Source organism: Jatropha curcas, chromosome 6, assembly GCF_041381405.1.
Source record: "Jatropha curcas cultivar XTBG-Jc1 chromosome 6, XTBG_Jcur_1.0, whole genome shotgun sequence".
NCBI lineage: Eukaryota > Viridiplantae > Streptophyta > Magnoliopsida > Malpighiales > Euphorbiaceae > Jatropha > Jatropha curcas.
Genome location: NC_143156.1, coordinates 20490788 through 20516934, shown reverse-complemented (window position 1 = coordinate 20516934; position 26147 = coordinate 20490788). Strand labels below are relative to the sequence as shown.

The window sequence follows — 26147 nt, the reverse complement described above, 5'->3', positions numbered from 1 at the left end:
AAGTTATAGAAAAACTTGTTATTTCTTATGATCTGAAAAAGATATCAATGTCAAGTTTTAAATACATTATAAGCATTATCAGAGAATAATAATTGTCACTTAAAGGCTTGGAATTCACAAGGCTACCCTTTTCTCTATGGTTTAGCCATCTAAGGTTCCTTACCCAAAGTAATATTCTTACCCATTCAAGCATATTAATTTCATGGATAACTCTACATACCATAAGAGAACATTCGTTACATAAGAATTCATCTCATATGGTCAAGTCCTACTTTAAGACTTGTTTGAAAAAAATCCTCTTTTCATGAAAAATACATTACTCGGAAAATTTGTCTGTTTCTCATAATCAAGAAGTTTGGAAAACATAATTTAATCAAATTTGCTATTTTTTTTTCAAATGCAAAATCATAATACTCATTCCCAAGTACTTCAGGTAAACTCATAGAAAAAGTTATATGATTTATGTGACAAAAAAAATGTGATTTTTACAAAATCAATTCTTCTTTTACATTTAAATCAACCAAAGTCTTAATTATATATCTAGGAGCATAACTAAACTTTAAGCATGCAATAACTCAAATAATTTCTCAAAACTCCAACTTCTTCAAGTCATGGAAAAATATATGTCACATATATGATTTTTATCATAAAATCTTTCTTCTTCTCATTTAACTTGCTCAAATGCTTATCATTCTTAAAGAAGCATAATCACATAAAAGCATGACAAGGCTCACGCAATTCTCCAAAAATTCCTACATTTCAAGTCATAGAGAAATTTTCAGTTCTTAAGATTTAGAATATTTATCATTACTAAATTCTAAACACATGCTAAACATTTGTATGAAAAGGGAATTAGCACTTAATGGCAAGAATTCATAAAGCTACATTCCCTCTATGGTATGGCCAAGTGAACTTCCAAATCAAGGAGTGCCCTTTTCCAAGATTCAAACATGTCATAATCATACATAAGCTGTAGATAGCATGAAAGAGCAATTAATTCATATAATTCACCTCACACGATCAAAATTCTAATTTTAAGGTCATACAAAAAGTTACATTCTTGAGGATTTAGGTAAAATATTATTGTCAACTCTTAGCCACATGTTCAATATCATAAATTAAAGGAAAATAGCTAATTAAAAAGCAAGGAAAACTTAGGATCATGTCCTTCCTAGGTTCGGCCAACCAAGGGGTAAGAGGAAGGAGAGAATTCCTTTGTGTTCTAAACATTCTAACACCTTTCATTAAGTCTCAATAGCATATTATGTATAGTCAATTTACCTAATTATATACTTTACATCCAAAACCCTCAAAAGTTCATGGTTTTAGTCGTATGAAAAATTAGCAAAGTTTACATGCAAGCAAATTTCCGAACACTTAAAATACATATCTAAATATAGAAGCATTTTCATTAAATAACACGAAGAGAAAACAAGTCTTACCACCCTAGGAAGGTTCCGCCATTTATAAGAAACATGTGAGGAGGAAATTTCTCATGCAATCAAACTTTCTTCTAAGCTATTTTGGTATCCAAGAATACAATTAAACATTTAGAAGACATCAATTAAACCAAAAATCACAAAATCTCAATTCCATCTCCTACTCCAGAATTGGAATTCAAAGAAAAAAAAATAAAAGGAGATGAAATTAATGAACATTAATCTCTTAATCAAACTTAAAACCCATAAACAAACCCAAAACCTAAAACTCAACTTACACGAACCATATAGAAAATTCCAATTTTCTTAAACTCCACAAGCTACTACACTAAGAAAGTCTTTAATCTTCCATAATAATCAATAGCCTTAGGTTTGTTTAGGTTTAATTTGAGTAGTTATTTGGTAGAAATTAAAAAAAAAAAAAAAAAAAGACGGGGAGAAAGCATGAGGTTTGGCCACTATAGCACAAAAGAGAAGAGGCAAAAATGAATTAGAGAGATAAAAGAGAAAGAAAATGATATATAGCATGGGGTGTAAGTTCTAATGGCATTTTAGTAATTTTCACCTACTTCCTTAAAAAGTTGTTGATGTGTGGCTCGGATTAAATCTCTAACTGTTAATCCAATGGCTCACATTATAACCTACAATAACTCCTAAAAATTATATTTTTCTTCATAATATTTATCCACTTAATTTAATAATTTTAATTCTCTAATTTTCTAATTTCTAAAACTACATCGAAACACTGTTCACCAATAATTAATATCATGAGAAATTCATATTTTAAATTTAATTAAATCAAAACTAATCATATATAGTCTAAATGAACTCCATAATTATTAATTATTACTAGTATCATTCTCGGTCTAATAAAATATTATTTTTCTCTCAAGCGGTACATTTCATGACCCGGTAAAATATTATTATTTTAAGATCCTTAAATTTTGGGGTGTTACAATTTTATCCTTCTTAAGAAAATTTTAACTTCAAAATTGAATTCAATCAAATACTAAAATTCTCACAATTCATTTTTGTCTCAATTTAATTCTTCTTGAATAGATTAATGCTTAATATCCTTATGATCCATGTAGAATTCTTCGTAACCACTTCTCCATATACAGGTAAAATCATCCAATCCAAAAATCAAGACTTCCAAATGTGATAATTATACCATAAGTTCATTATTCATATAAACTATTCAGATCTTCCTTAAAACTCCACAAGAGCCACTTACAAGCATCTCTTATCCCTACTAGCATACAATCCAAAAACCACATACAAAGATAATGAGTTACGCTTTAATGTTCAATAAATAAACCCATATAACCAAAACACAAAGAACATACATTTACTCATCTATGCTTATACATATATATCATAATATTTAGATTCATGTAGTAGCACCCACTTAAATTCAAGAGTGAAGTCTACACACATGAATGCAACAAGATGAAATTAATGCAATTCATGAAAATTTGAGATATGTACACTATACCAATTTGCTCATTTATTCAGGAAGATTCGATAAATAATACCAAACAAAATTCATCAAGTCACTACTCCTAAAATCATAGTGGTTTTTTACAACATAAAACTTTCATGTCTTGTAAACAACTCTTTTAAATATTGCACTAAATCCTTCCACCTTAACAATAATTACTTGTATACATTTTAGCATAAAATTCTTTTTTTCATATAAATATAATAAGATCACCTCAAACCATTATTCTTACCGCTTTACAGTTAACCTATATATTCCCAAAATTAACAAGTCTATAACTTGATACATATTACCTCAATTTCCATATATTCTTAGAAATCATGATTTTCTAATTAATCAAAAGTCACCAATTAATGATAACCAGAATTTTTTAGATTTTATCTAGATCATATTAATTCATACTTCTTTCAACTTTTACAGGTTGTTTTTTTTTTTTCTTAATATTAACATAACCGTATTCATTCTTACTTATTCAACTTACTAGCTTGAGCATCAATTTAATAATTGAACAAACTATCCCTTCATGCTCTTTGTCATTCACCAATTCTTTTAATCATCATGATACAATATTTATATAAAATATTTATCTTAATTTTCTTAAAGAAGTCATCACTTTTCTAAAATCACAGAAATCTCTTGTTAAACCAATATCTTTACTTATAACTTACACAGCACCTAGGATCCAATATGTAATTTAAACATCAAAAGACAAATCTTATGGAATTTAATTTCTAACTATACCATATTAAACCATAAGGTGCCGCAATTACACAAGCTTCAATAATTGGCATGTAAGGGTTAAATCAATTCATGTCTTATTAAGAGTTATACTTTTCTTATAATCATAGTAATTCACAGTATCCATAATATCCATATAACTCATAAATGACTCATGAAAAATTAAAATGCACTTTACCTCATAAAATCTTATTATTCCTAATAAATAGTCACCACTTCCCATATTCAAAGTGAACATCATCAAAACATATATCATTTAGGTCTCATAAATTTCACTTGTGCAATTATACTATATATCCTCTTTAATTTACCAAAAGAAGTATTTATCCTTGAAATCATAATTATCCTATAACCAAAATTCATGCAGGTCTCATCAACATTTATATACTAGAATCATACTCTAATTGATATAAAATCCAAATGTCCTCAAGTCTAGATCATATAGTTCATTCACTCGTTAAACTCATTCCCAATATATCCTTCATTAGGTACATATGTACATATGTTCGTGCTTCATGCATACACTTTACATTGAATAAATATTAAACACACATGGCATGCTATCGTCCTTTAACTTCAACTTAATATGCTCACTTACACACTCACTAGCACACACAACCATATAAGCCCACACATTATCATACATGCTTAGATTTCATACATTCATAGATGCATAATCACATGAATCTATACATGTAAATTTATTTTCATTTACAAACAATCTTTTCATCTTTCAAAATCTTTGTAAAATCACATTTGAAAACCAAATTTTCTTACATCCATGTATCTAGGAAGGGAAAATCCTCTTAAGACAAACCAAATCATTCCATAGCCAAGTAAAAGATATATTTCTTAAAAATTCAAGCTAAATGAACTTTTCTTTAACATATCCATACTATCAACATCATAGATGCAAATCAATTTCAAAATCAAATTCATAATTTAAAAATGAAATCTCAAGCATACTTAAAGTACATGGGAATCATGTCTATGGAGGGACCTAATAAACTAAAAATTCATGGATATATTGATGTCAGTTTTCAATCAGATATTGATGATAGTAAATTACAATCTGGATATATTTTTACTCCAGATGGTGGAGCAGTAAGTTGAAAAAGTTTCAGACAAAAACCACCGTAGATTCTACAACTGAAGTTGAGAACATCTCTACGTCTAAGGGGGCACAAGAGGCAGTTTAGATCAAGAAGTTTATTACTGAACTTGGTGTGGTTTCAAGCATTGCTGAACCAGTTACTTTGTACTGTTACAACAATGAATCCATTGCACAAAGGAACCCATATCTCATCAAAGATCCAAACATGTACTTAGCTGATCCATTTGATCAGAGAGATGATTAAGAGGAAAATGTAGAGATAAAGCGAGTACCCATTGATGAGATTCTTGAAGATCCTCTTACTAAGGCATTATTCTAGAAGAAACATGATTGCCATGTAGATGCTTATGGGTTAAGGCATATGGGTGATTGATTTAATGCAAGTGGGAGATTGCTAGTTATATGTCGTGCATCCAATTGGTTGGTAGTATGTTGACATATCGTTTTCATGTATTATGTAGTTTATTATTAATAAAAGATATTTATTTATCTTGTATATTCAACTAAATGAATCTCGAGTAGAATTAAAGTCCATGAGACTATATTACTTTGCAAAGAAAATTATAATGTGGTTATAATTATGAGTTTCTTTTTGCATCAAAGCAATGTCTCTAAATATTTCTGGGCAATGCTCTCCTCATTATTGGACAATGATTAGCTGTTAAGACTAGTACATATTATGTTCGTTTCTTTGTAAAAGGAAGCAATTATTCTCATAAGCTGAGATATATGTAATATCTAGAACTAATATGAAGGTGCTTGTTATATAAACAAGTTCACTATTCCATAAGGAAAGTTACATGTGTTTATGGAGTATTCAAATTATGGTTGTGTAAATGGTCCTTTAACTTGAAATCACTAAGCTATCTTATATAGGGATTTCAATGTTTTGATTCTTTTTTTACATTACTCATTTTATGAATAATAAGCAAAGAAGAATTGGATATAGTATGAATTATATGTAGGTACTTGTGTGATTGAGATGAGATTCATTATCGCAGGTAAATTAAAAAAAAATATTCTAATTGTTTCCTAGTATTATTGATTATGAAATTCTTACGTAAGATAGAATGTAACCAACAAATTGAATTTTGAATTTCATTCAAGAGATCAATAGCTATTGCTAAGAGAACTAACAAGATTCAACATAGCAAACATGCTCCATGCTTAACTTGTTAAATTAGAATATTATTGATGAAAGGGACATCAGTTATACTAATAAACCATGCATTGAAAAGTTAAGTCAAACTACTATTAACTTTCCAAATATTTGGATAATCTTAGCATGTCACTAGATAATGCTTCTGAAACGACCCGAAAATTTAATTTCGTAGAATTTTCATTTAAAAACTAAATTTTTTATTTTCAACCAATGAGATTATACCAGCTAGTATTTTATTATTGCTAAACTGGACCCATTAACCAATTTGATTTTTCGAAAACCAAGCGAAAAACTCGAAAACCAAGCAAATTGAGCCGAATCATTGAATTAGACCAAACCGGTTCGAATCGAACCGGAATGGTCTAGAAGCCCCAAGATTTTTTTTTCTTTCTTTTCTTTTTTTTTTTTCTTTCCTTTTTCCCTTCTTCTTCCTTGCGCCAGCACCAAGCGCGCGACCTCCTCTCCCCCTTTCCTCTCTTCGTTTCCGGCCACCACGCGAGGAAAGCAAGGCGGCGCTCAACTCCATTCACGCCACCAATCGCGTCTCTCGCTTTTCTTCGCGCCGAACGGCCTTGCAGTGGCGTAGCTCGAAGCTGCCTCCTTCGGCAACTCCCTCTCCTCCGGCCTTTCGGCGACCGCTATCAACAAGGTGAGCCGATCATGACTCCCTAACCTCCTTTCTTGGATTTTCTTGTGTCAATAGATAATTAACTGTGGGGTTTAGGGAAATTCCTTGAAGAAATTTTGTTAAGGTGTCAAAAATTAAAATTTGGGATTTCATTAGATAATGGCATGATTTGTGTAAAGTGAAGAGGAATTTGTAATTTTCATGGAAATATTAAGCAAATTAGTGTCGAAATTGCTTGATCCCGGACTGCCGCCTCCCTCGCCACCCTGTATGGCGGCGATGCCGGCGGCCAGCGGTTGTTCCGGTCACCGGAGCATGGGTATGGCAGAATGTTGACCTTTTTATGTAGATTACGAATATACAGTTAGTTTTGCAACCCGAATTCAATTGACCTTCAAATAATTATTCGACACAAATTTAGAAATTCGGTGTTATAGCTGAAAAAAAACTGTAGAAGTTTAGATTTAGTGACCTTAGCAAATTTATGTGGATTAATTATCAAAGTAGGTACAATAAAATAATAAGATTTAAATTATTTAGATAGGATTATATATAAGTAGATTTAATTAAATAACAAGAAATAAGATTATCGGAATAGTCTATATCTAAATAGAATATTTTTACTCTTCTGTAAATAATTAAATTTGATTAGTCTGTGGTATTTGCGGTAGCCGGATATGTTTAATTTATTTGTTTAGAACTTTAGAAAATTTTAAGTGCTAATTAGATATTTACTCTTTGAATAGGAGTCAAGGATTTAATAGTTTTTAAATAATTGGCTGTAATGGGGTGTATGAACTAATTTAGTGTTTAAGCCCAATGAATTACAGTTAAATAGCTTTTTATCGTTGGGATTGATTTAGAAGATAAATATTTATATTGTTGAAGGTTCTTAGAAGCTGGTATACCTGATGAAATTAAAAGGTAGATAATTATACTTGTTGGGGTTGGTATAAATGTTTAAGCTGTGTATTGGATTACTTGAGAGATGAGATTACTAAATTGCAACTTAATGGAAACATTGGTTTGTAATGCCTAATCTAGAATTTTAGTAATGATTAAAGAATGGTGGATATATTTTGGGTATTAAATAGAGAATTTTGAATTCCTTGAGTTAGCAGCAATTAATTAGTTGGTTCTTTGAATCATAATGTTTGGGATGGGTATTTGAAGTTGTAAATGAAGTTCTTGTAGGGTAGTGAGTTAGCTAGTGTGTAAAATATGAAAATTTAATCATGAAGTCTAGACTTTTAGATTTGGCAAGCAATTATTTCAATTTATTTATTTCTGGAAAATTGTAGCCTAGTATAGTACATTGAAGTTATAAATTTGATTTCGATAGGAATAGTTAGTTAATGTTTAATCCATGATTTAGACTTAGAAAACTTTTATTTCTGCAAGTTGGCATCAACCATTTGAGTTTTTGTGTTGTATTAGAAGGATATATATATATATATATATATATATATATATATATATATATATATATATATATATATATATATAAACAAGTAATGTATAATGGATAGACAATTTAAATGGTTTGTTAGCTATGACATTGCTATTGAAGGAGGATGGGAATTAAGTTGATTGATTGCCCGACGGATGGGCTGTGTGTATTGATTGATAAATATATAATAATACTGTGTTATCTAAACAGGTGGATAGTCCAATTTTTAGGGGAGGTGCTGCTGAAATTTCGATAGAACTTAGACTAGTTGTAATTAATAATATAATTAATAAGTTTATTTAGATAAATTCTATAATTTGTTACATAATAAATAAAGTACTCTAATTGTTTATTTATTGTCATTATTATTCATTTAAGCATTCCATTATTCATTTATTTATTTTCATTATTTTGTTCATTATTATTATTATTATTATTATTTATTTTATTATTGTTAACACTATTTACTTATTTATTTGCATTTGAAATTGGATGTCTAGTTGTGCATTGCATTACGATGTTTAATTGATTAATGTGCTTGCATTTAATTGCAATACTTGATTAATTGTGTGTGATATTGCTGTGCTTTGTTTGTGTGGAGTTGGGATGAAGTGGGTCACCATGGGTTTGTGAGGACGGTTGGACCGTCGGTCGGGTAAATGGGAGATCGGCGCCCCCGTGTGTACCTACCATTGTGGTTTGTATGATATGGAAAACCACAGGTTGGCTTCTTTATTGGGCGCACCTGATAATCTAGATTTGATCGCAGCCCGCAGGGTGGCCTCCTGTTGTGAGCGCCTGATGATCTAGATTTGATGGAGATGACCGGGTTGCCTCCTGTTGGTATGGAAAAGAAAAGAGAGAATGGAAAAACAACGAGAGGGCTAGTCAAGTGAGGATTAGACCGGTCGGCCAGTATGGGGGATCGGCTCCCTGGTGCACACGTTATGAGAGGATGGGCCATGTGGGAGGACGGCTCATCGGGGGTTTCGGTGACGCCACAGACCAATTTCCATGTGATGTGATTACATGAAGATGTTAATGATTGTGGGTGTTAATGATATGCCATTTGTGTGACTGACTGCGTGAGCATATAACTAGTCGGATGACTAGATTGATATATTTATTCATTTGTGTGAATGCGTGTGCGGTGCAATAGGTATTATTTCTTAAAAGGCTCACATATCTTGTTTGATGTTTCAGGAAGTAAGTTCTTCTTTAATCCAATTTAGGTTATGTTCCTTCGGCGGAGGGCAACAGAGAAATTTTTCCTAGTTCCACAATTATTTGCTATGTAATTATGTATACCAAAGAGTTAGTGACTCCGCAGTTGTAGGATTTACATATATTTAGTCGTGTATTAACATAGACAAAATAATTCTGTAAGCTCATGTTAGAAATGTGATGTATTGTAAATTGGGCCCGAACTATAGAATGCTGTAGAAGATAAACTTGGGCCGAGAAATAATAAAATATTGAGGTTATTTTTCATTATCATATGGGCTGAATGTTGAAATTTATACTGAGATAATAGATTCTAGTGTTTCAGGCTTACTACGGGTCTCGGAGGCCTTAAGCTTATCTGGGCCCTAGTACCGGTCCGGCCCATGGAATTGGGTCGTGACAGCTTCTGACCTTCAAATATAAATTAATTAATTAATTGTAATTGTCGCTAATATTATTTGAACCTAATGAGTCACACATAAGAATTGATATGATAAAGTAAAATGAGAAGATGGAAAACGTGTGAGTTGATTATAAATAAGTTTTGAGACATTATAGGAAAATTTTTAATTTATAGGAATTACTATTTTACCTAAAAATATTAAGTGAAGACTTAATTGAAATATGTTCTAAAACTTATTGCTTTTAAAATTTTAGATAACTTTAACCTATTGTTTTAATTATCATTTGTTTATTTAAATAATTAAATAAATTTTAAATAGGCTAATAAATAAACAAAATTAATTATATTGTAAACTTAATATTTTAATTATAATTTATTCACTTAAAAGTTAAATAAATAAATAAAATTATTTAACCTAGGATGTTAACATAAAAGGCTTTATGAAAATAGTCTAAAAGAAGAAACCCCAAAAAGTCTCTTGATTCTCTAAAAAAATTTTAGAGAATTGTCGGTTCATGTGGATACTGTTAGATACCATATAGTTACTGTTAGAGACTGTACAAGTGGACGATTGGACAGTTTGTGATTTACGACAATCCAACTACGAAGAAATACGGCTTTAGAATATCCTTGAAGACTTAAATCAAGGTACTGTTCATAAAACGATTAATTTGTTGCATTTTTGTTTAAATGTAATCGGTGTTGGTTTAAAATTAAACTAAATTTTTATTCCTACTGTGTTTATGATATGAAATACATTAACAGTTTTGTCAGAGTCATAGTTTAAACAATTAAACTGTAAATACAATCTATTAATTATTGATTAATTTTAAACAAATATTTATGTGCCGAATAATTGATTTTTTTACAAAAATTTTATATTAATTTTTCAGAATTAATTTGATTATATTATGGATTTAGTTTCTATTAAATATGATTTAATAAAGTGGCCGGACCCGCGGAGCACGTGAGCCGCAAGTGGCGGGCCGGGCGTCGGACCTGTCCCGAAGTGCGCCGCCTCTTGCACGAGCTCCGGTGGCCGGCGTGGTCTCTGTCAGCCGGTGGTTATGGGTTTTATAAATAAACAAATAAAAATGAGGCAGACACGTTTTTCCGGCGAGACAATCACGGCTGGCCTTTGCTGTAAATATTTGGTGCGGCAGCTAGGGCATCTTCAACAAAGAAGATGATGTTTGGTTGTTATTTTTGGTAAAACTACAGTTTAGTCCCTATAAACTGTCACTTTTACAGAATGGCTTAAAATTGTTAATTTGATTATTTAAGTCTTTAAATTGATTTTATTGGCTAATTTTAATTAAAATAGTATTAATTATATCTTGAAGGCCATTAAAATTTAAATTTATAATTTATAATATTTTCTAATATAGTTAGAAAAGAAAATTAGAAGAGTTTTAATTTATTATAAAATTATTTTGTAAATTAATCCTTAATTGGATTAGGAAATTAAATTAAATGGTTTGATAATTTATTAATTCTAATATGATTAGAATTGTAAAAAAATTGGTTTATAAAATAATTTTATAAATTTTAAAATTATTTTTTAGTATGATTTGATATATAAATAAAATTGTAAGTTTTTTTATTCAAATTACGTAATTTAGCATTCTACAATAACTAATAAATCAAGAGATTTATCCTCTCGTAGAGGATAAAGATTCTTTTATCTTTCCAGCAAAATGTGCTTTCTGAAGATCAAACTTATTATCATCTTTATATAGATTAAGATTACTAACCATTTCAACTAATACTTTGACCCATTACTTTGTTACCTTATAAATTAACAAGCCATGCTTGTAATATAACCGTTCCCTTTACCTTTTTGTCATTTTGAAATTATAATCAAATAATTTTTACCTAACATATTCACTTAAGAAAGCCATTAAAATAATTAAACTAAACATATCCAGACATAGTCTAATGTTAAGTAAATGTTTTCCATGCTCATATAAAAGAAAAACTAAGCTAAACTGCGGGCCCTGAAACTCATAGAATGGAAGACATAGCCTACTGTTAATGTGCAATGATTGGGATGACCTGGCTCCTCGCATTGCCAGCCTGGATTTAGAAAAGGATTCAGCTGGCGCACGTGCTCACCCTTCAACACGTGATGTTTCAATATAGCTCATTGTCTGTACTAGCAATCGTCCCTCGTTCTTCGTCTTTTAAAGAAGCTTCTTCCGGTATACACCACATATTTTGTCATTTAACTCAAAGGGTTAACAAGTCACTTCATTGTTTGCAGGATTGATTACACTAACACATTTTTATCATAAAGCAAACTTTACACTTTAAAAACATGGCAATGTTTGGATAGAGGGAAAATATAAGATAAAAGAAAATAATTCGAGAAAATTGTAAGGAAATTTCATTTCTCTTTATTTAATAAGATAAAGGGAAATAATTAAGGAAATGAAAATCAAAAACCAAACAATTATGATAGCTAATGAATTATAATATTAAGTTTTCAACTTCAATAAATACCCATTTTCATCCAACTTTTTTGTTGAGATTTCCCTGATTTAATATCTTAAATTAGTTAAATGTTGTGCAAGAAATTTAGAGAAAAAATTTACATTTAAAGTTATTTTTTTGAATTTTTAAATTATTATTATCGCTTAGATATCAAATGTCACGGGGTAGGAGGTCAGGGTCCACTTGTAATTTAGGTCATTCTTGCATTGCATCCTTCAAGTATCTCAGCATATAATCCAACTATAAATCCTCAACTTGCCATATACATAAAGGTTTAGCACATTCGAGTCTAAGCTCGAGGCTTTTGGAGCATTTCGGATTGTGTAAGACTGCCTCTACTAAACCTTCACCTACGAAATAATGCGCACTATAGGATTTTAGTTTTGTAGTGTCTATAGAGCTCCTTCACTATGGAGACACCAACTCCTCTTATTAGAGTATGATATGATGCCTACAACCTCGTTTAGGCTAAGTGTTATTTAAATCCTCTTATTTTTAAGGATTTTATAGATAACCGAAAGGTATGAATTGTATTGATTCAGAAATTTCAATTTAAATCGTTAACATCTTTATGTATATGCTTCAATTCATAAATTTACAATAGTGGCTGTAATAATATTTTCTAGTGTGAGAATAAAAGGTTTCTTTTTACCTAAATCAAATAGATGGATACAAAAATTTATTGCCTTATCTCAAACCAACCCCTATCCCCAAAAATGTCTTAATTCGATATGCAAAAATCAGTACATGATATTACTTAAAAGGGAAAAAGAAAGACAAAAAAAAAAAAAAAAAAGCAAAAGCAATCTTATTTTTATTTTTATTTTTTTGTTAGTGTAGCATAGCATCTATGCACATCACTCATCTCTTTTACGTGCGTTGCCCCCAAAAGCTCCACTTTTGAGAACGCATATGGTGACCCGTGTGACGTGTATTATCATACTAATAAACCGTTAAAGTTTCGCATTTTGATCAAAGATTTCGTACAGGAAAAAGGCAGACAAGGGGGCTTTGCAGATTGGTGTCTGCTGTTTTGAGTGAGCCATCTACCCTTTGGACCCCCTTCTTTTGTCCCTTGTATCTACTGCTCTCTGTCCATACATGTATATATATACATATTTTGAAATGAGACCTATCTTCTAATCTAAATAACCTTCTCCCTTCCATATGCTTCGCATCAATTAATATATAATAGGTATGTTTTTCTTCTTTTTCCTTTTTCCTCTCTTCAGAAAATATTATTATTCTATTCTCTTTCATGAATTAACTTGTATCATATGAACAATGTTTATCAATACATCAGAGAGGGATGATTTGGATCAAAACTTTAAGCACTATAAGGATTAGCACTCTTACCACTGTAATTGTGTTCAGCAATAGCTTTTTAACTAACTATCAAACGGTAAATGCTATTTTTTTTTTATAGTATTCGATGACATATCATTTGAACTAGCTTTGATAAATTATAGTGTCTTATAAAAAGTTAATCCATATACCATGAGTTTAACTTTTAGCGTTTTATGAAACGCTACTTAAACAGTTAACAGCTACCAAAACCGCTAATTTTGCTGAACAAACCCTCAAACTATCTGGTACCATCCAAGAATGATCTGAGTTACTTTATGTTAATCAAATAGTTGATAAATCCTACTCCTTGAGAGCACGCGATGACTCGATTCCCTTATATATTTGAAGCAGAAACTGTTTAAGTTAACATCTAATATTGAATGTGCATGTTGATTTACATACTTTAGGATAAATATGCCTAAACATGCATATCTATCTATATAGAAGAGTTTAAATGCCGTTTTCTATGCATGGATATAGTTAGAAATCATCTAAGTCAATCGGTGGTTTCAGGGACAATAAACGTTGAGCAACATGGACAAGGTGAACTCACAGCTATATCAGCAGAACTGTTATATAATCAGACAGAATGAGATGCTTAGAAAGAAAGCTAAGCAACTAAACCAGGAGAATCAGGCTCTGTTATCGGAGCTGAAGCAGAAGCTCTCCAAGGCAAACTCGAACCACAACAGTAATCCTGACATCAACCTCAGCTCTGCTTCCACCACTGATCCTATGAATTTGAACAAAACCTGATTCTATGGAGACTTTTAGTTCAATGAATTCCTCACAAAGCAAGAAGATTCAAATTATTGTTAGTTTTTCTTCTACATATTAGTCTTTACCTATAGTTACATGTTGAAGCTCTTTTATATCTTCATTTTTGGATTCAAGATTATGCTTGCCAATAATAAAAATGTTTGATAAAGCAAAATACAAAATATCTTCTGTTCTCCCTCTCTCTCTCTCTCTCTCTCTCTCTCTCTTCACGCTGCACTTCAACCCAAACCTAAAAGAAAGCACACCCTTGAAAATGATAATTTCTGCTGGCTTAATCCACTTGTAGTTTCTTGTCTATGCTTGAAAAGTTTTCGTAGAATGCCTTGAAATGCTTGTAAGCAATGTCTATGTCCTCTTTTGCACATACCTCTCTCACACTGCATTGTGGAATGGCAAAATATAGAAACAAATAGAAGTAATCCCATAATAAGAATCAAAATACTAAATAATGAAATCCCAAATACAAGCAATGATTTATCAGCATTGCAAATAACACATTAAACTCCTATTCAGTAGCTCTATTTTGGGAAAGAAGGCTGAAAATGGCACGGGGTTGGAGTTGTCCCTGCCTCAATAGTAAAATAATAGTTATATATTTATATATATATATATATATATATATATATATATATATATATTGAAACATTACATCTATTAAAGGCAAAGAAAAGTAAAATTCAATACATTTGGAGATAAGGACATGCATATACATGGTATCAAAAGCTTTTGTGATTATATTCTTATTATTATATCAACAAATAACTCAAATACCAGACAATTTTACGTATCATTTGGGTTTGGATTGCTTTGTGAATATGAATGATTTTTTTTCTTTGTTTTGAAGACTTCTTTTTCGGACATTCTATCATTCATCATCTATTTGTTCTTCCCAACAGGATACTTTTAGTATGAATTGATTGAACTCCTTTTAAGTCTTTAACAATATCATTCAAGTAATATAAGGGACAATAATTAAGGCCCTGAACCAGGTAGGGTGAAGCTGCACCCATAAATATCCTCCTCTAGTTGGAGTAGGGGCCACTTCCAGAACATAATCTCTTCTTTTCTTTGCATCAATAAAAGCTAGAATCCAACTTTCCTAGAATTGTGTGTTAATGAAGGGTTTCTTCATTTCCTATTCCACAGTTGATTCGGTTCCAATAAACAAAGTAGTCACAGGATGAAATTAGTTGAGAATTTGTTGACATGAATCCTTAAATGTACTCTTGAGCCCTTGCATTTAAATAAGTTAGAAAGAATAATCGCTACTCAACTTTTTACTTTACCCTCAAGTGTTCATGTTAAACAAGGATACTTCGACATAGACACAGCACTTTGACACATAATAGTAGGGTAATCTGCAAAATTTAGGAAAATAAGTAGAGATGAGAATTTTACTCACCTCAAACCCAACTGAGCATCTTTGCCCTGTCAAGTGGGGAATGGAAGGGTTTAGGCTGCTGCCCTGTATTACCATGCCCAAATTTGGTCCCGATTTTTAACATATTATATCTATATAGAATATATAAAAACTTGTCTTTGAAATATACAATTAGTTGCTTGATATTATTATTTCTTTCTCAACTATTAACTAACAGCACAACCCAGCCCCAGTTTGTAGTACCCCAGAATCATAACTGGATGTGCAGCTGGGTCCACCCAGATTTAGGCCAGTTCTTCCGATGACTTGTTTTTTAAAAAATGTAGTTTGAAATCAGGCAGTTGCAGCTAGTTTTGTGAGAATAAGGGCTTCTTCCTCCCAGCTGTTTCCAATCCTGTTTGGAACTGCAGGACCACAGTTCCAGTCCAACCAGTCCGGTTCCCAGAACTAGCCCTCAGTCAAGTCTACTCCCATCATCATTTCTAAGAATAAACGAGTGACCCTCAAAAAGGTACCCATGCTAGATACTCATACCCAAGTCCAGGTAACAAAGTTTATTGAGGCAAGCAATATCCACTTTAAAGTTTAAACAAAAAACATAATCAGACTAATGATTTTAGATTTTTTTTTTTTTTCAGATATTATGGTAAAAATCTGAATCAGAACATATGTATTTATGTATTAAAAAAAAATGCAAATTTCTAAAATTAGTATAATATTAAAAAGTATATTCATATGCATATTTTGTAATAATAATATTTTTAGTAGTTCAATTTGTTTTGGTTCTTCATATTTTTGGTTCAGTTGAACTCTCTAAAAAAACTTAAATGGCTATTTTAATTTTTCTAAATTTCAAAATGAAAAAAATCGACATTCATAGACTATAAGGGAAGCCAAAGCAAATAGAGGAGAGAAGAAAAGAAGTTGTTCAGATATTTGTTTTAGAGAGACGAAAATATATCATAGTTTTACCGTTGGCAAGATTGATAGATGGAATGGAAACTCAAATGACTTGAACTCCAATTTACCTCAATGTCTCTATTTTGGGTGGAAAGTTAATTGGGTCAATTTCCCTCCGTTTCCATTACTCCATCCCTTGCTCATTTTAAGACCAAATAGAGGAAATTTAAATTGGATCAATTTCTCTTGCATTTCTCCCCATTAATTTCTTCTACCTTGTCTTCATTATTATGCCATTTCCTTTCTCTTGTTTTATCTCTTACTTTTTGAGATATATATTCTGGTTGCGTCATCAACTGTGATATATATTCTGGTTGTGCCATCAACTGTGTTAATATGATTTTGGGTTTATCTTCCATGAGCTGAGTAAAAAAAAAAAAATGAATATTTCAAGAAAATCAATCACTATATGATACCTGTGCATGGAAAGTTGAGCAATGCCGCAATCAACAGTACGGATGCCAACACCAGAAGCAAGTATAGGACCTATGGTGGATCCACATCCCATATCGTTCCTCACCACAAATTCCTAGAAATCACAATGTACTCATATGTAAAGAATTAAATTCCATAGTTTAGATTCAAATTTCGGGACAGCATAGGAAATTTTAGGACTCAAGTACTGTAAAAATTAGAAAACATATGTCAACCAACTAGGATACAGTACAATTCTACTTCAAGATTAGGGACATTATAAGAAAATTGCATGATGTTTATATCAAGTCCTTAACCTGTCTCTAATAGAAGGCATCAATGGAAGTTTTAACAAAGGTTACCGTGAAGGCAGAGTAAAATGACAATCCCACCACCCAAAACCCACTCAAAAAAAAAAAAAAAGCCCCACAATTAGAGACGAAATAAAAGATGCATCGTAAGCCTGCGGGAAGCAGGCGAAGCTAAGGAAAAAAAAAACTTGAAGACTACCACTTAAAATGGAACCATTATGACCAAGAGGTGATAATTGAAGATGAAACCTAACCACCCTAACCTGACATACTCTACTGACTTGAAGTTGCAATTACAAAATAATTTCTTGACGAGTTGGTTTCAGTTTTAAGAGCTGGGGCCAAGTAATTATGGATCAGTTTCAAAAACCAATCGTTGCGTTTCTTTCTTCCTTTTCTCTTTTCAATGCTTACTAACTCAAGAGAATAGAACCTAGGTAAATGGGTCATGTATACCTGATTGGAATCAGGTAAATTAAAAGAATTACAGGGAAGCAAGGCAGAAGCCAGAAATCTCTCTATAGAACTCTGAAGAGAAGTATCAAAGTTATTAATTTTATGAAGCTAGATCAAACATAGTTGATTCCTTACTCTCAGTGCCCACCACAAATAGGAGAAAGAAACCTTTTCTAATCCACCAAAGGATATTTGTGATGTTCCAGCATGACTCCCATAAAACTGCCAGTAACTACTCCAGGAATTGCACTCATATTGAGACTATGATTAATGTTACCTAAGTGACTCGGCAAGCAAAATTGTCTATTTTATATTGACAACTTTTTAGCATCATCAAAATTCACAGATATGCCATGTTTGGCAACACTATGTGATGATAAGTCCAATGGAAGTACAATTGAAACTGAATGTCACATTTCCGGTGCTTTATTTTAAGCCATTATTTATAATGATCCTAGTTATATGCTGCATACAAAGTAGCCTGAGCACAAAATAAAAGGCCAATAGCACTATTTCGATAAACGTTACCTGAGTTGGAAGGCTCAGGATTTTGCCAACTTCTTTAAAGAGAAAAGCTGTGATCCCATTGGTAGCATATCGCTGGTTTGCATTGTGCTTGATAACAAGCCCCTTTTTCATTTCTGGTCGATGGTGTTCTTCATGCTTGTCCATAAAATTTGGATGAACTCCATGAGCCATGTCTGCGGACACTATACCAAAAAAAAAAAAAAAAAAGATTCCGGAAAAAACCTTGAGGCCTTGATACAGAAAACATGTTAATGTGTCTAATTTTCCAAAATTTGCATGATTTTTCATTAGAATTTTTTGAGGTTTGATCTATCTTTTTAACTGAAAAAATTTTAATTGTTTTAATTTTAATTTAAAATTTTTAAGATATATAACATCATGATATCAAGAAAAGCAGTTGAAAACAAAATGAGAAATTAAAAAAATAAAACCATTAAAAATTAGTGGTTAATAGGTTAATCCTACTTCCATAATTAGAAAATCATTACAAGAAAATATCAAACCCCTTTTCTAGTACTCTCATAAAAACTTTCTGAAGGGAGATATATATTCCACAACTAAACAAGCAATACAAGTTTTGTTAAAATAACATATTGCTGAAAAAGAGACTCAAAAAGATATGAACTGGATATGCTATTAAGGTCATAGCGATCTGTCCACACCCATCACAAAAACATAATGTTGTTCTAGAAAGAAAAGTCAATGACCTACTCAGATTTTACTTATGTTGACCCATCCAAAGAACATACAACTGATTTGCATGATGATGTAGAAGCCTAAGTTCAAACTCCCAAAAACTTCAATTCAACTAAAGCCTATACCAACAGAGGCTACAATCTCATGTACAACAATAATTCAACAATAATTATGCTTTAATCCCAAACTAGTTGAGGTCGGTTGTATGAATTCTTTATTTCCATTCTGCTCTGTTCAATAGCAATATCTTTCCTAATGTCCAAAACAATAGATCTTTTGGAACAACTTCTCTCCATGTGGTTTTGCGATGGCCGGTTATTGAACCGATAACGGCAGTTCAAAATTTTTTAAAATGTGAATCTAAATCGGCTCTTGAACCACCGATTCCATGGTTTCAGCTCTGGTGTGGTCCGACAATTCCAGCGGTTTCAGCTCCAGTGTGGTCTGACAATTCTAGCGATACACATGTTATTTGTTTCCAAAAAAATAAAAAATAAAAATTCGATTCTAGGATTATGTCTTTCTTCTGGAAAAATTTAATGTGAATTTCATTTTAAATAATTTTTAGAATACTTATACTCATATAAGAAATAAAATTTTATAAATAAATACAAAATAATCAAATTTATTTTGTCTAAATGTTATTAATTAAATAAGTTGTTAGAAAAATTTGAAAAATGTTTCAATGGAATATTGGACTAAGTAAAAAAGTTTAGAAGGAAATAAAAAGCGTTGTTAAAATCCAAGTTGTATCAAACAATATAATTTTAGACTAAATATTTCACTTTTTTTTTTCACTTTTACTTTTTAACATTTTAAGTCAAATGTATCATGTAGTACCAAATTTATTTGGACTTTTAGAGGTGTATAAAATAAACTAAGCGATTATAAGTTTTTCAAAACAAAAAAAAAGAATTTCTGGTTAGGTTCATTTTTTAACATTAATATGAACCTTAATGACCCACAAACTACTGGTTTCAGTTTAAAATTTTGAACCAACAGTTTTGGTTTAGTTCCAGTTCGAACCGAACCGATAGCCATTCCTAGGTTTACCTTTTCACCATTTGACACCCTCAACCATTAGTGTATCACACTTACGAAACATAGTACATGGGGATCTATGTAGGATACAATCAAACCACCTCAAATATCTCTCTCATTTTATTCCCAACTTGTGTTATTTACATCTTTTGTCAGATGTTGTCATTTTTCATTACTAATTAATCAGATAAAAATTAAATTTCTCAATGACCTGAATAAAATATAAATTTATTAAATTTTATCACTAACAGAAGAGATTATAGTGGATAGATCCTCTCCAAGACAAGTTAAGATCATTTTCAAACTAAGGCTATGCCTATAATCTAATAATCGATGTTATGATATGAAGCCGATGTACCCTCTTGATGTGTTTCATTCTCCATGATATCCTTGTTTTCTAAATTATTCAATATAGATATCAAAAACTAATCTTGCATCGATAAATTAAGGAGAATAGTTTAAAAAGCTTAATAAATTAAATGAAGTGGAGTCTATGATCAAGGGGAGACCACACTTTCTTAGAGTCTTAAACACCAACAACTAACGACTGAAAAAGATCTACCAAGAAACTTCAACCACCATCTCCACATAAAAAGACATGCATTTCAAACACATCATTTTTAATGTAATTTTGAAATGCTTTTTTTTTTATAGAACAAGTTTGTCCTGAAATCGCAGCAGATGAAAACTTTGATTCTTAAGCACAAATATATTGTCACAACAACAATTGCACAATGACATAATTTGAAGCTTCTTTTCTTCCTTGCCAAAAGTCTAAACTTTGTTCTTCCTGAAAATTCTCTAACGTCTCAAACATTTCCAACGTTCCGAAAAAATATATTACAAGAAGCAAAGTGATGAAGAAATGGAAAATGAATTCCAGTTATAGCAAAGATCTCATGTAAATACAGAGCTTTGTTAGGTCTCTAATTCTCTGGGGAAACTTGTCAATATATAGTCTTCTTTAATTCCTTTGTTTTCTTACAACTTCTTCTAGATGTAATGTATAGTTTACTCTGCTTGATAACAAGCGTTCCAACATTATCCTCCTACTCCTCTAGTAATTTAGAAGAGAAGAATTTCGGAATCCCTATTTGATAACTAGAAAAGGTAATTCTCATATTTTGTTTAATATTTTCTTTTCTCATCTAAATTTGAAGCATATCTAAATCCACTTATTGATAACTTCACCAAAAAAGCCTTAGTAATTGACTAATTGTTCATGCTGCAAAATATCATATCACATATTGCACAAAGGCACTGATGATAAAGGACGATCAAGTCTTCATTCTAATATGTTTTATAGAACGCCAGTTTAAGCTGTAAAACAGCAGATACTAAAAGCTACTAGGGTTGGCCTGAAAAAACCTTGCATGATACATGTATAGGCTAAAGGGCTTCATTTTAGAAAAATAAATATTATAAGGGTAATCAAATTGGATGTATTCTAGAACTAATGGATATTGTAGAATTAGTTGATACCAAAGAGAACTGGGAAAATGGAAACCTATGAACCTAGAGAGCACTCCAATATATTCATCACATCTAAGAAAAAGATACATTACCCCAACCAATTTATACAATCTCACCACATAATCTTCTGGTTTTAACTTACCAGATAGTTTACAGCCTTGTATATAATATGAACTATATTAATATGTGAAGATATTTCTTGAGGATTCCCACTTGACAATGTGCCTTAGTACTATGGACATGCAGCAAACTTAGTTTACAGTTAATTACACCTAATCAGGTGCTTCTTAGAGATAAGGACTTCTTATCCATATTCCTTAACAGTGATGTACTCTCATGGGATACCTCTACTACTCATTGACAAGGGTGTCATGAAAAGAAACATTCTATGGTAGAGGAAATCAAAATCACAAGAAGCCTGCAATAAAATGTTCCAAAACATTTTTGGCTTTCCTAATGCTGCATCAGAAAATGCCAATAAGCCAATGAAGTGCAATCAAAACTTAGTCTAAAGAATAAAAATTTAGTTGCTAAGCTCAAAAGGTTTCAAAAGAACCATACCAAGAAAAGATTGCCGAATTGCACGCTCAATACCACCTTCACTAACTTTATTATGAGTCAGGCATCCAACTATTCGCCTCATGGCCTGAAACATGGTTGGTGCACCAGCTCCCTGAACTGAACCTGAACCCACCTAAGCAACAATATTTAGGAATAACATGATGCAGTCAATAAAAAAGGACTAGTATTATTTAGGATTCTCTTTATAAAATTCCAATTTAGAGGTTGTAGTCCTGGTGGAACAAGGATGTAGTGCCTAGAAATATTTATATTACCTAGTTATTCTAAGACTTGAATTAACAAAGTACAATCAAATTATGTGGCTTTTGGAAGCAAGGCAGATTTATTCTAACTGTTATTAGTAAACATGAAAGAAATGTATATACAACCAACGCTACAAGTTGTTCAAGAATAAATTACCTCTTCATTATCAAATAAAGCAACCATACGAATAGCGGGCTCACTCGATAAATCATTTGAAGACTTGGATGAATCAATAAGAGCTCTTAATGCGCAAAAAGTTGAAGCAAGATTATCCAATCTTCCAGAAAATATAAATTCATTGTTTGCACCGCCAAGGCAACTAGCTTGTGTATCACAAACATTCAATTCAATACTAACTATTTCATCAATGCCACAATTCAGCTCATCTGACAAGATCTGAATCAAAGCAATAGTTAACATCTAGAAAATTGCTAATAACCACTCATCTGATCAGTGCAGCATTGCTAATTCAATCGAAGTTTAATGAGGAAAACCAAAACAATTTGCCTGCGTTGATTAGATAATACAACAGCAGAACACTTCGCAAAAATGATCAAACTGAAAGAAAAATAATATACCTGCATAAGCAGTGGATGATGAACAGCTTTTGAGGAAGCTGCAGTATCTTTATCTTTCAACTCTAGAGATTTTTCCTCAGATTTTATTGAAAATAGTGGAACAAGATGAGTTTCCAGATTTGGTTTAAACCCATCCTTATTCACTGTGCTGAAAAATCAACAAAGTATTAGAAATAGAAACTAGAAGATAATATAAATTTACACGGTCAGTGTTCTCTACTTGAAATTTATCATTTTTCCCCCCTGTCCAATACGAAGACAGTAATTAATCTTCTTATGATTCTACTGTCCCCTCTTCACACACACACACACACACACAAAAATCTTTCAACTAAAACAGCATGCAACTGCCATTGTTAGTCCAATTGGCAGCTATATACCATTTGCTTCAATATCTTTTGTTTTTTAAAACTTATTTTAACAAGTTTTGGTTTTTTCATGGAGAAAATGCAATAATAAGAAATTATTATTGGTAAGTACATAAATTTTGCTTCATATGAGAAAAGCTAAAAAAAGCTAATTATAAAACAGAAGATTTTTCTTCTTTCCAATAAAATAAATTGAAACATTTTTTTTCTAAAAGATTTCTTTGTTTTGCTTTGATATAAGCAACTTTAGCAAGCCAAACTAGCAATCCTATGTCATAAAAGCATAACTTAAGACCAAGCGTCCAAAACTTGCACATTAATTGACTTGTCACATCAATGTTAACCAGAAATATACAATAACAGTTCTCCATATAAAATCAACTATCAGGTAATTAAAGCCACAGCACATAAATAAGAAATTTATAAGGAAGCAGGGGAAAACCGATCAAGATGAATTGCCAACGTCGGTACACGTAGCAAAGATCTCTTTACTTTGACAAGCTTGTGCACAAAAGAACCATCAGTGCCTCTCACTATTACCCTTCCTGCAACACTCAAGTCTCTATCAAACCAAGTGTGCCATAAACCACCTCCATAGGTCTGCACATTGACCATTAGGTAATTAGATTTGGAGGATGCAGATTTTGGTTTGAGCTTCAAGCATGGGCTGTCTGTGTGTGCAGCTATCACATGAAAACCATTTCCAACAGTGTACCTGCAAACCTAAGCCTATATATAATTATACAACGACAAATAAACTTTATGTATGATAAGGACAATGATGATAGGGAATATAAAACCTAGATAGCTTTGAAAAAGCTCAGATGCTAGAGAGAGAGAGAGATTCCAACTCTAAATATAGAAAGCTAAGAAAATAATGCCAAGGAAAACACATGAAATGAAATAAATGACTGACAAACGATTGCCAGGAAAATTGGAATCGCAAAAGTGCGGATTCCGGACCCGGAAGTATTCAGAGCTGGTTAACTTTGTTTAAACTGTTAATTAGACCAATCCCTTTCTCATTTCATCATGGCGTTATGGAACTGATTATCTTGAGATGTTCAAGTGTGTTTCGTTGCTTATACAGCCTAACTCAAGAAATGTGTTTCTTTCACTATTATCTAGTTATCTAATGCAGTATGAATTTATGTATAAAGGAATTCTTTGACTCACTTCTCTCCAACAGCAAAAGCAACCAAGCAAGACATGTTCCTTGTAAAGAAGTAGCGTCCGCCGGGCTTTAGGTCCCATTCATCATTTTCATTAAGCAAATGAAAACCAGCAGCAGTAAGTTGCCTTTTTGCTTCCGCTACAAACAAGAACAAATACAACACACCACATCATTTTCAACGTATATCATCAATAAAAAAATCCCATTTTGCATTTCCAAAAAAACTCACTTGAACTGTTGAACAATCTGTAATAATTACAATTTAACAACTGGGTTCATTTAATCTGCTCTAATTGAACTTTATCATCAATAATAACACCAAAAAAGAAAAGAAACAGAACAACTAAAATTAAACCAACCAGTTGCGTGAAACTGAGTCCACGATTCGTTGAGATAGTCCAGCAGATCCCCAACAATAGACCCATCACAACTCTAATAAAAAAATAAATAATCAATTCAATGACTTCAAAATTTCTCAATATACTATACAAAACTGACAAAACATGTTCAATTTAGATACATATATAGAATAGTACCTCTTGGGTTTGGCTGTGATTCGAAGCAGAGCAGGGAGTGGTGGTGGTGACTGAGAATTTGCGGGGACGAAGAGCATGAGAAGGTGAATTACCGAGTTTCAATAAAAGCATGGAGGGTTTGATGATGGGTGATGATGGGTGACAGAGCTGCAACCGTGCCATGGTCATGGCTGCCATTTTTGCTCAGCGGATTACTAGCACTCAAGTGTGCTAGGATTCAATGGAATCAATTCACTTGCTCCAAGATACTAGGCCAGGGCGTTAGATAACGTGCATTTTAGCCATCCACGAATCCTTTGAATTAGTTTGATTCAAAACGAAATGTATTTTTAACTTATTACGAGTAAATAAAATATGAGGAAATTAAAATTAATCCTCAAATTATAATTAAATTAATAGACGAGGACTTTTATTTTCAAAAATTAACTATGATATTCTTAATTTATAATTCCACCAACACTTTAGCACTTTCATAAAAACAATAGTCTCTACTCCCTACTAAATCCACTACAAAATTGGTCCCTAAATCACAATCAAACTAATTATGAAGTTTATAACTTAAAAATTCATTAACACTTTGGTCCTATTATCTTTGACAACACTTGAACAAATTCAATTGATATGTCTTTGGTTCAATAACCTATATACCCTTCAATTGCCTATCCATAATCCCGAGGCTCATTCCTAGATCAATATCTATGTCATGACCAGTCATTTTGGACTGAATCGGTACTCAGATTTATAAAAGTTTAAAGCTTTCGAAACCTGTAATAAACGTCATCATTTAATACTCAATTCAAATCAATTTTAGCTAAGATTGTTATAGTCACTTATTTCACTAAAATTGTCGGAGTGGTTATTAAATCGTATTATAAAACCGAATTCTAAAATTGTAAGATTTTATAAATTATATAATTAAAAAAAAATGAAAATTTTTTAAACCCCAGGTTTAAGCAACTAATTTATTATTAATTATTATTTTATTTTACCAATAAAACAATCATATTTTTAGTATTAAGAAAAATATAACAAGTTCTTATTGGTAAATTTTATTTTTGACTAATTGTCTTTGATGAGTTTTAAATTTATAATGCTTTAGTTCTGAAACAACTTTGATACTATTAAAA

The 26147-nt window shown here is 31.6% G+C and overlaps 2 protein-coding genes and 1 long non-coding RNA gene across 6 annotated transcripts; 2 read left to right on the top strand and 1 right to left on the bottom strand.

Annotated features, from left to right (window-relative positions):
• The first annotated feature begins 6104 nt into the window (after positions 1 to 6104).
• Positions 6105 to 9529, top strand: LOC149495692 (uncharacterized). The gene is made up of 2 exons (XR_016321165.1): positions 6105 to 6603; positions 9236 to 9529. It is a non-coding gene; the product is annotated as an uncharacterized LOC149495692 (long non-coding RNA).
• Positions 9530 to 13261: 3732 nt separating this feature from the next.
• On the top strand, positions 13262 to 14507 carry LOC105636108 (hypothetical protein). The gene is made up of 2 exons (XM_012219280.4): positions 13262 to 13347; positions 14013 to 14507. Exon 2 carries the CDS (start codon positions 14034 to 14036, stop codon positions 14253 to 14255), a length of 222 nt encoding a protein of 73 aa, XP_012074670.1. The 5' UTR covers positions 13262 to 13347; positions 14013 to 14033; the 3' UTR covers positions 14256 to 14507.
• Positions 14283 to 25337, bottom strand: LOC105636107 (Zn-dependent exopeptidases superfamily protein). Of its 4 annotated transcripts, none has more exons than XR_016321289.1 (11): positions 25021 to 25337; positions 24844 to 24916; positions 24487 to 24622; positions 23753 to 24025; positions 22943 to 23090; positions 22521 to 22760; positions 22101 to 22233; positions 18330 to 18511; positions 17037 to 17149; positions 16689 to 16946; positions 14283 to 14656 (listed from the first exon to the last, which is right to left on the bottom strand). XR_016321289.1 is itself a non-coding variant. In XM_089722753.1 (10 exons), the coding sequence occupies exons 1-10, from the start codon at positions 25195 to 25197 to the stop codon at positions 14551 to 14553; spliced, it is 1581 nt and encodes a 526-aa protein (XP_089578879.1). In that variant the 5' UTR covers positions 25198 to 25337; the 3' UTR covers positions 14283 to 14550. The 4 variants fall into 4 exon arrangements, 2 of the variants coding, with proteins under 2 accessions (XP_089578879.1, XP_089578880.1); XR_016321288.1 differs by having other exon boundaries at positions 16689 to 16930; XM_089722753.1 differs by lacking the exon at positions 16689 to 16946.
• Between the last annotated feature and the right edge of the window lie 810 nt (positions 25338 to 26147).

Excerpts from the sequence above, each read along its gene's own strand:
- LOC105636107 (XM_089722753.1), bottom strand. The coding sequence starts at position 25,197 with ATGGCAGCCATGACCATGGCACGGTTGCAGCTCTGTCACCCATCATCA. Across the intron at positions 24,623-24,843 it reads GACTCAGTTTCACGCAACTG|CGGAAGCAAAAAGGCAACTT; the intron begins GTTGGTTTAATT and ends TCTTGTTTGTAG. Across the intron at positions 18,512-22,100 it reads AATTCGGCAATCTTTTCTTG|TGTCCGCAGACATGGCTCAT; the intron begins GTATGGTTCTTT and ends TTTTTGGTATAG.
- LOC105636108 (XM_012219280.4), top strand. The coding sequence starts at position 14,034 with ATGGACAAGGTGAACTCACAGCTATATCAGCAGAACTGTTATATAATC.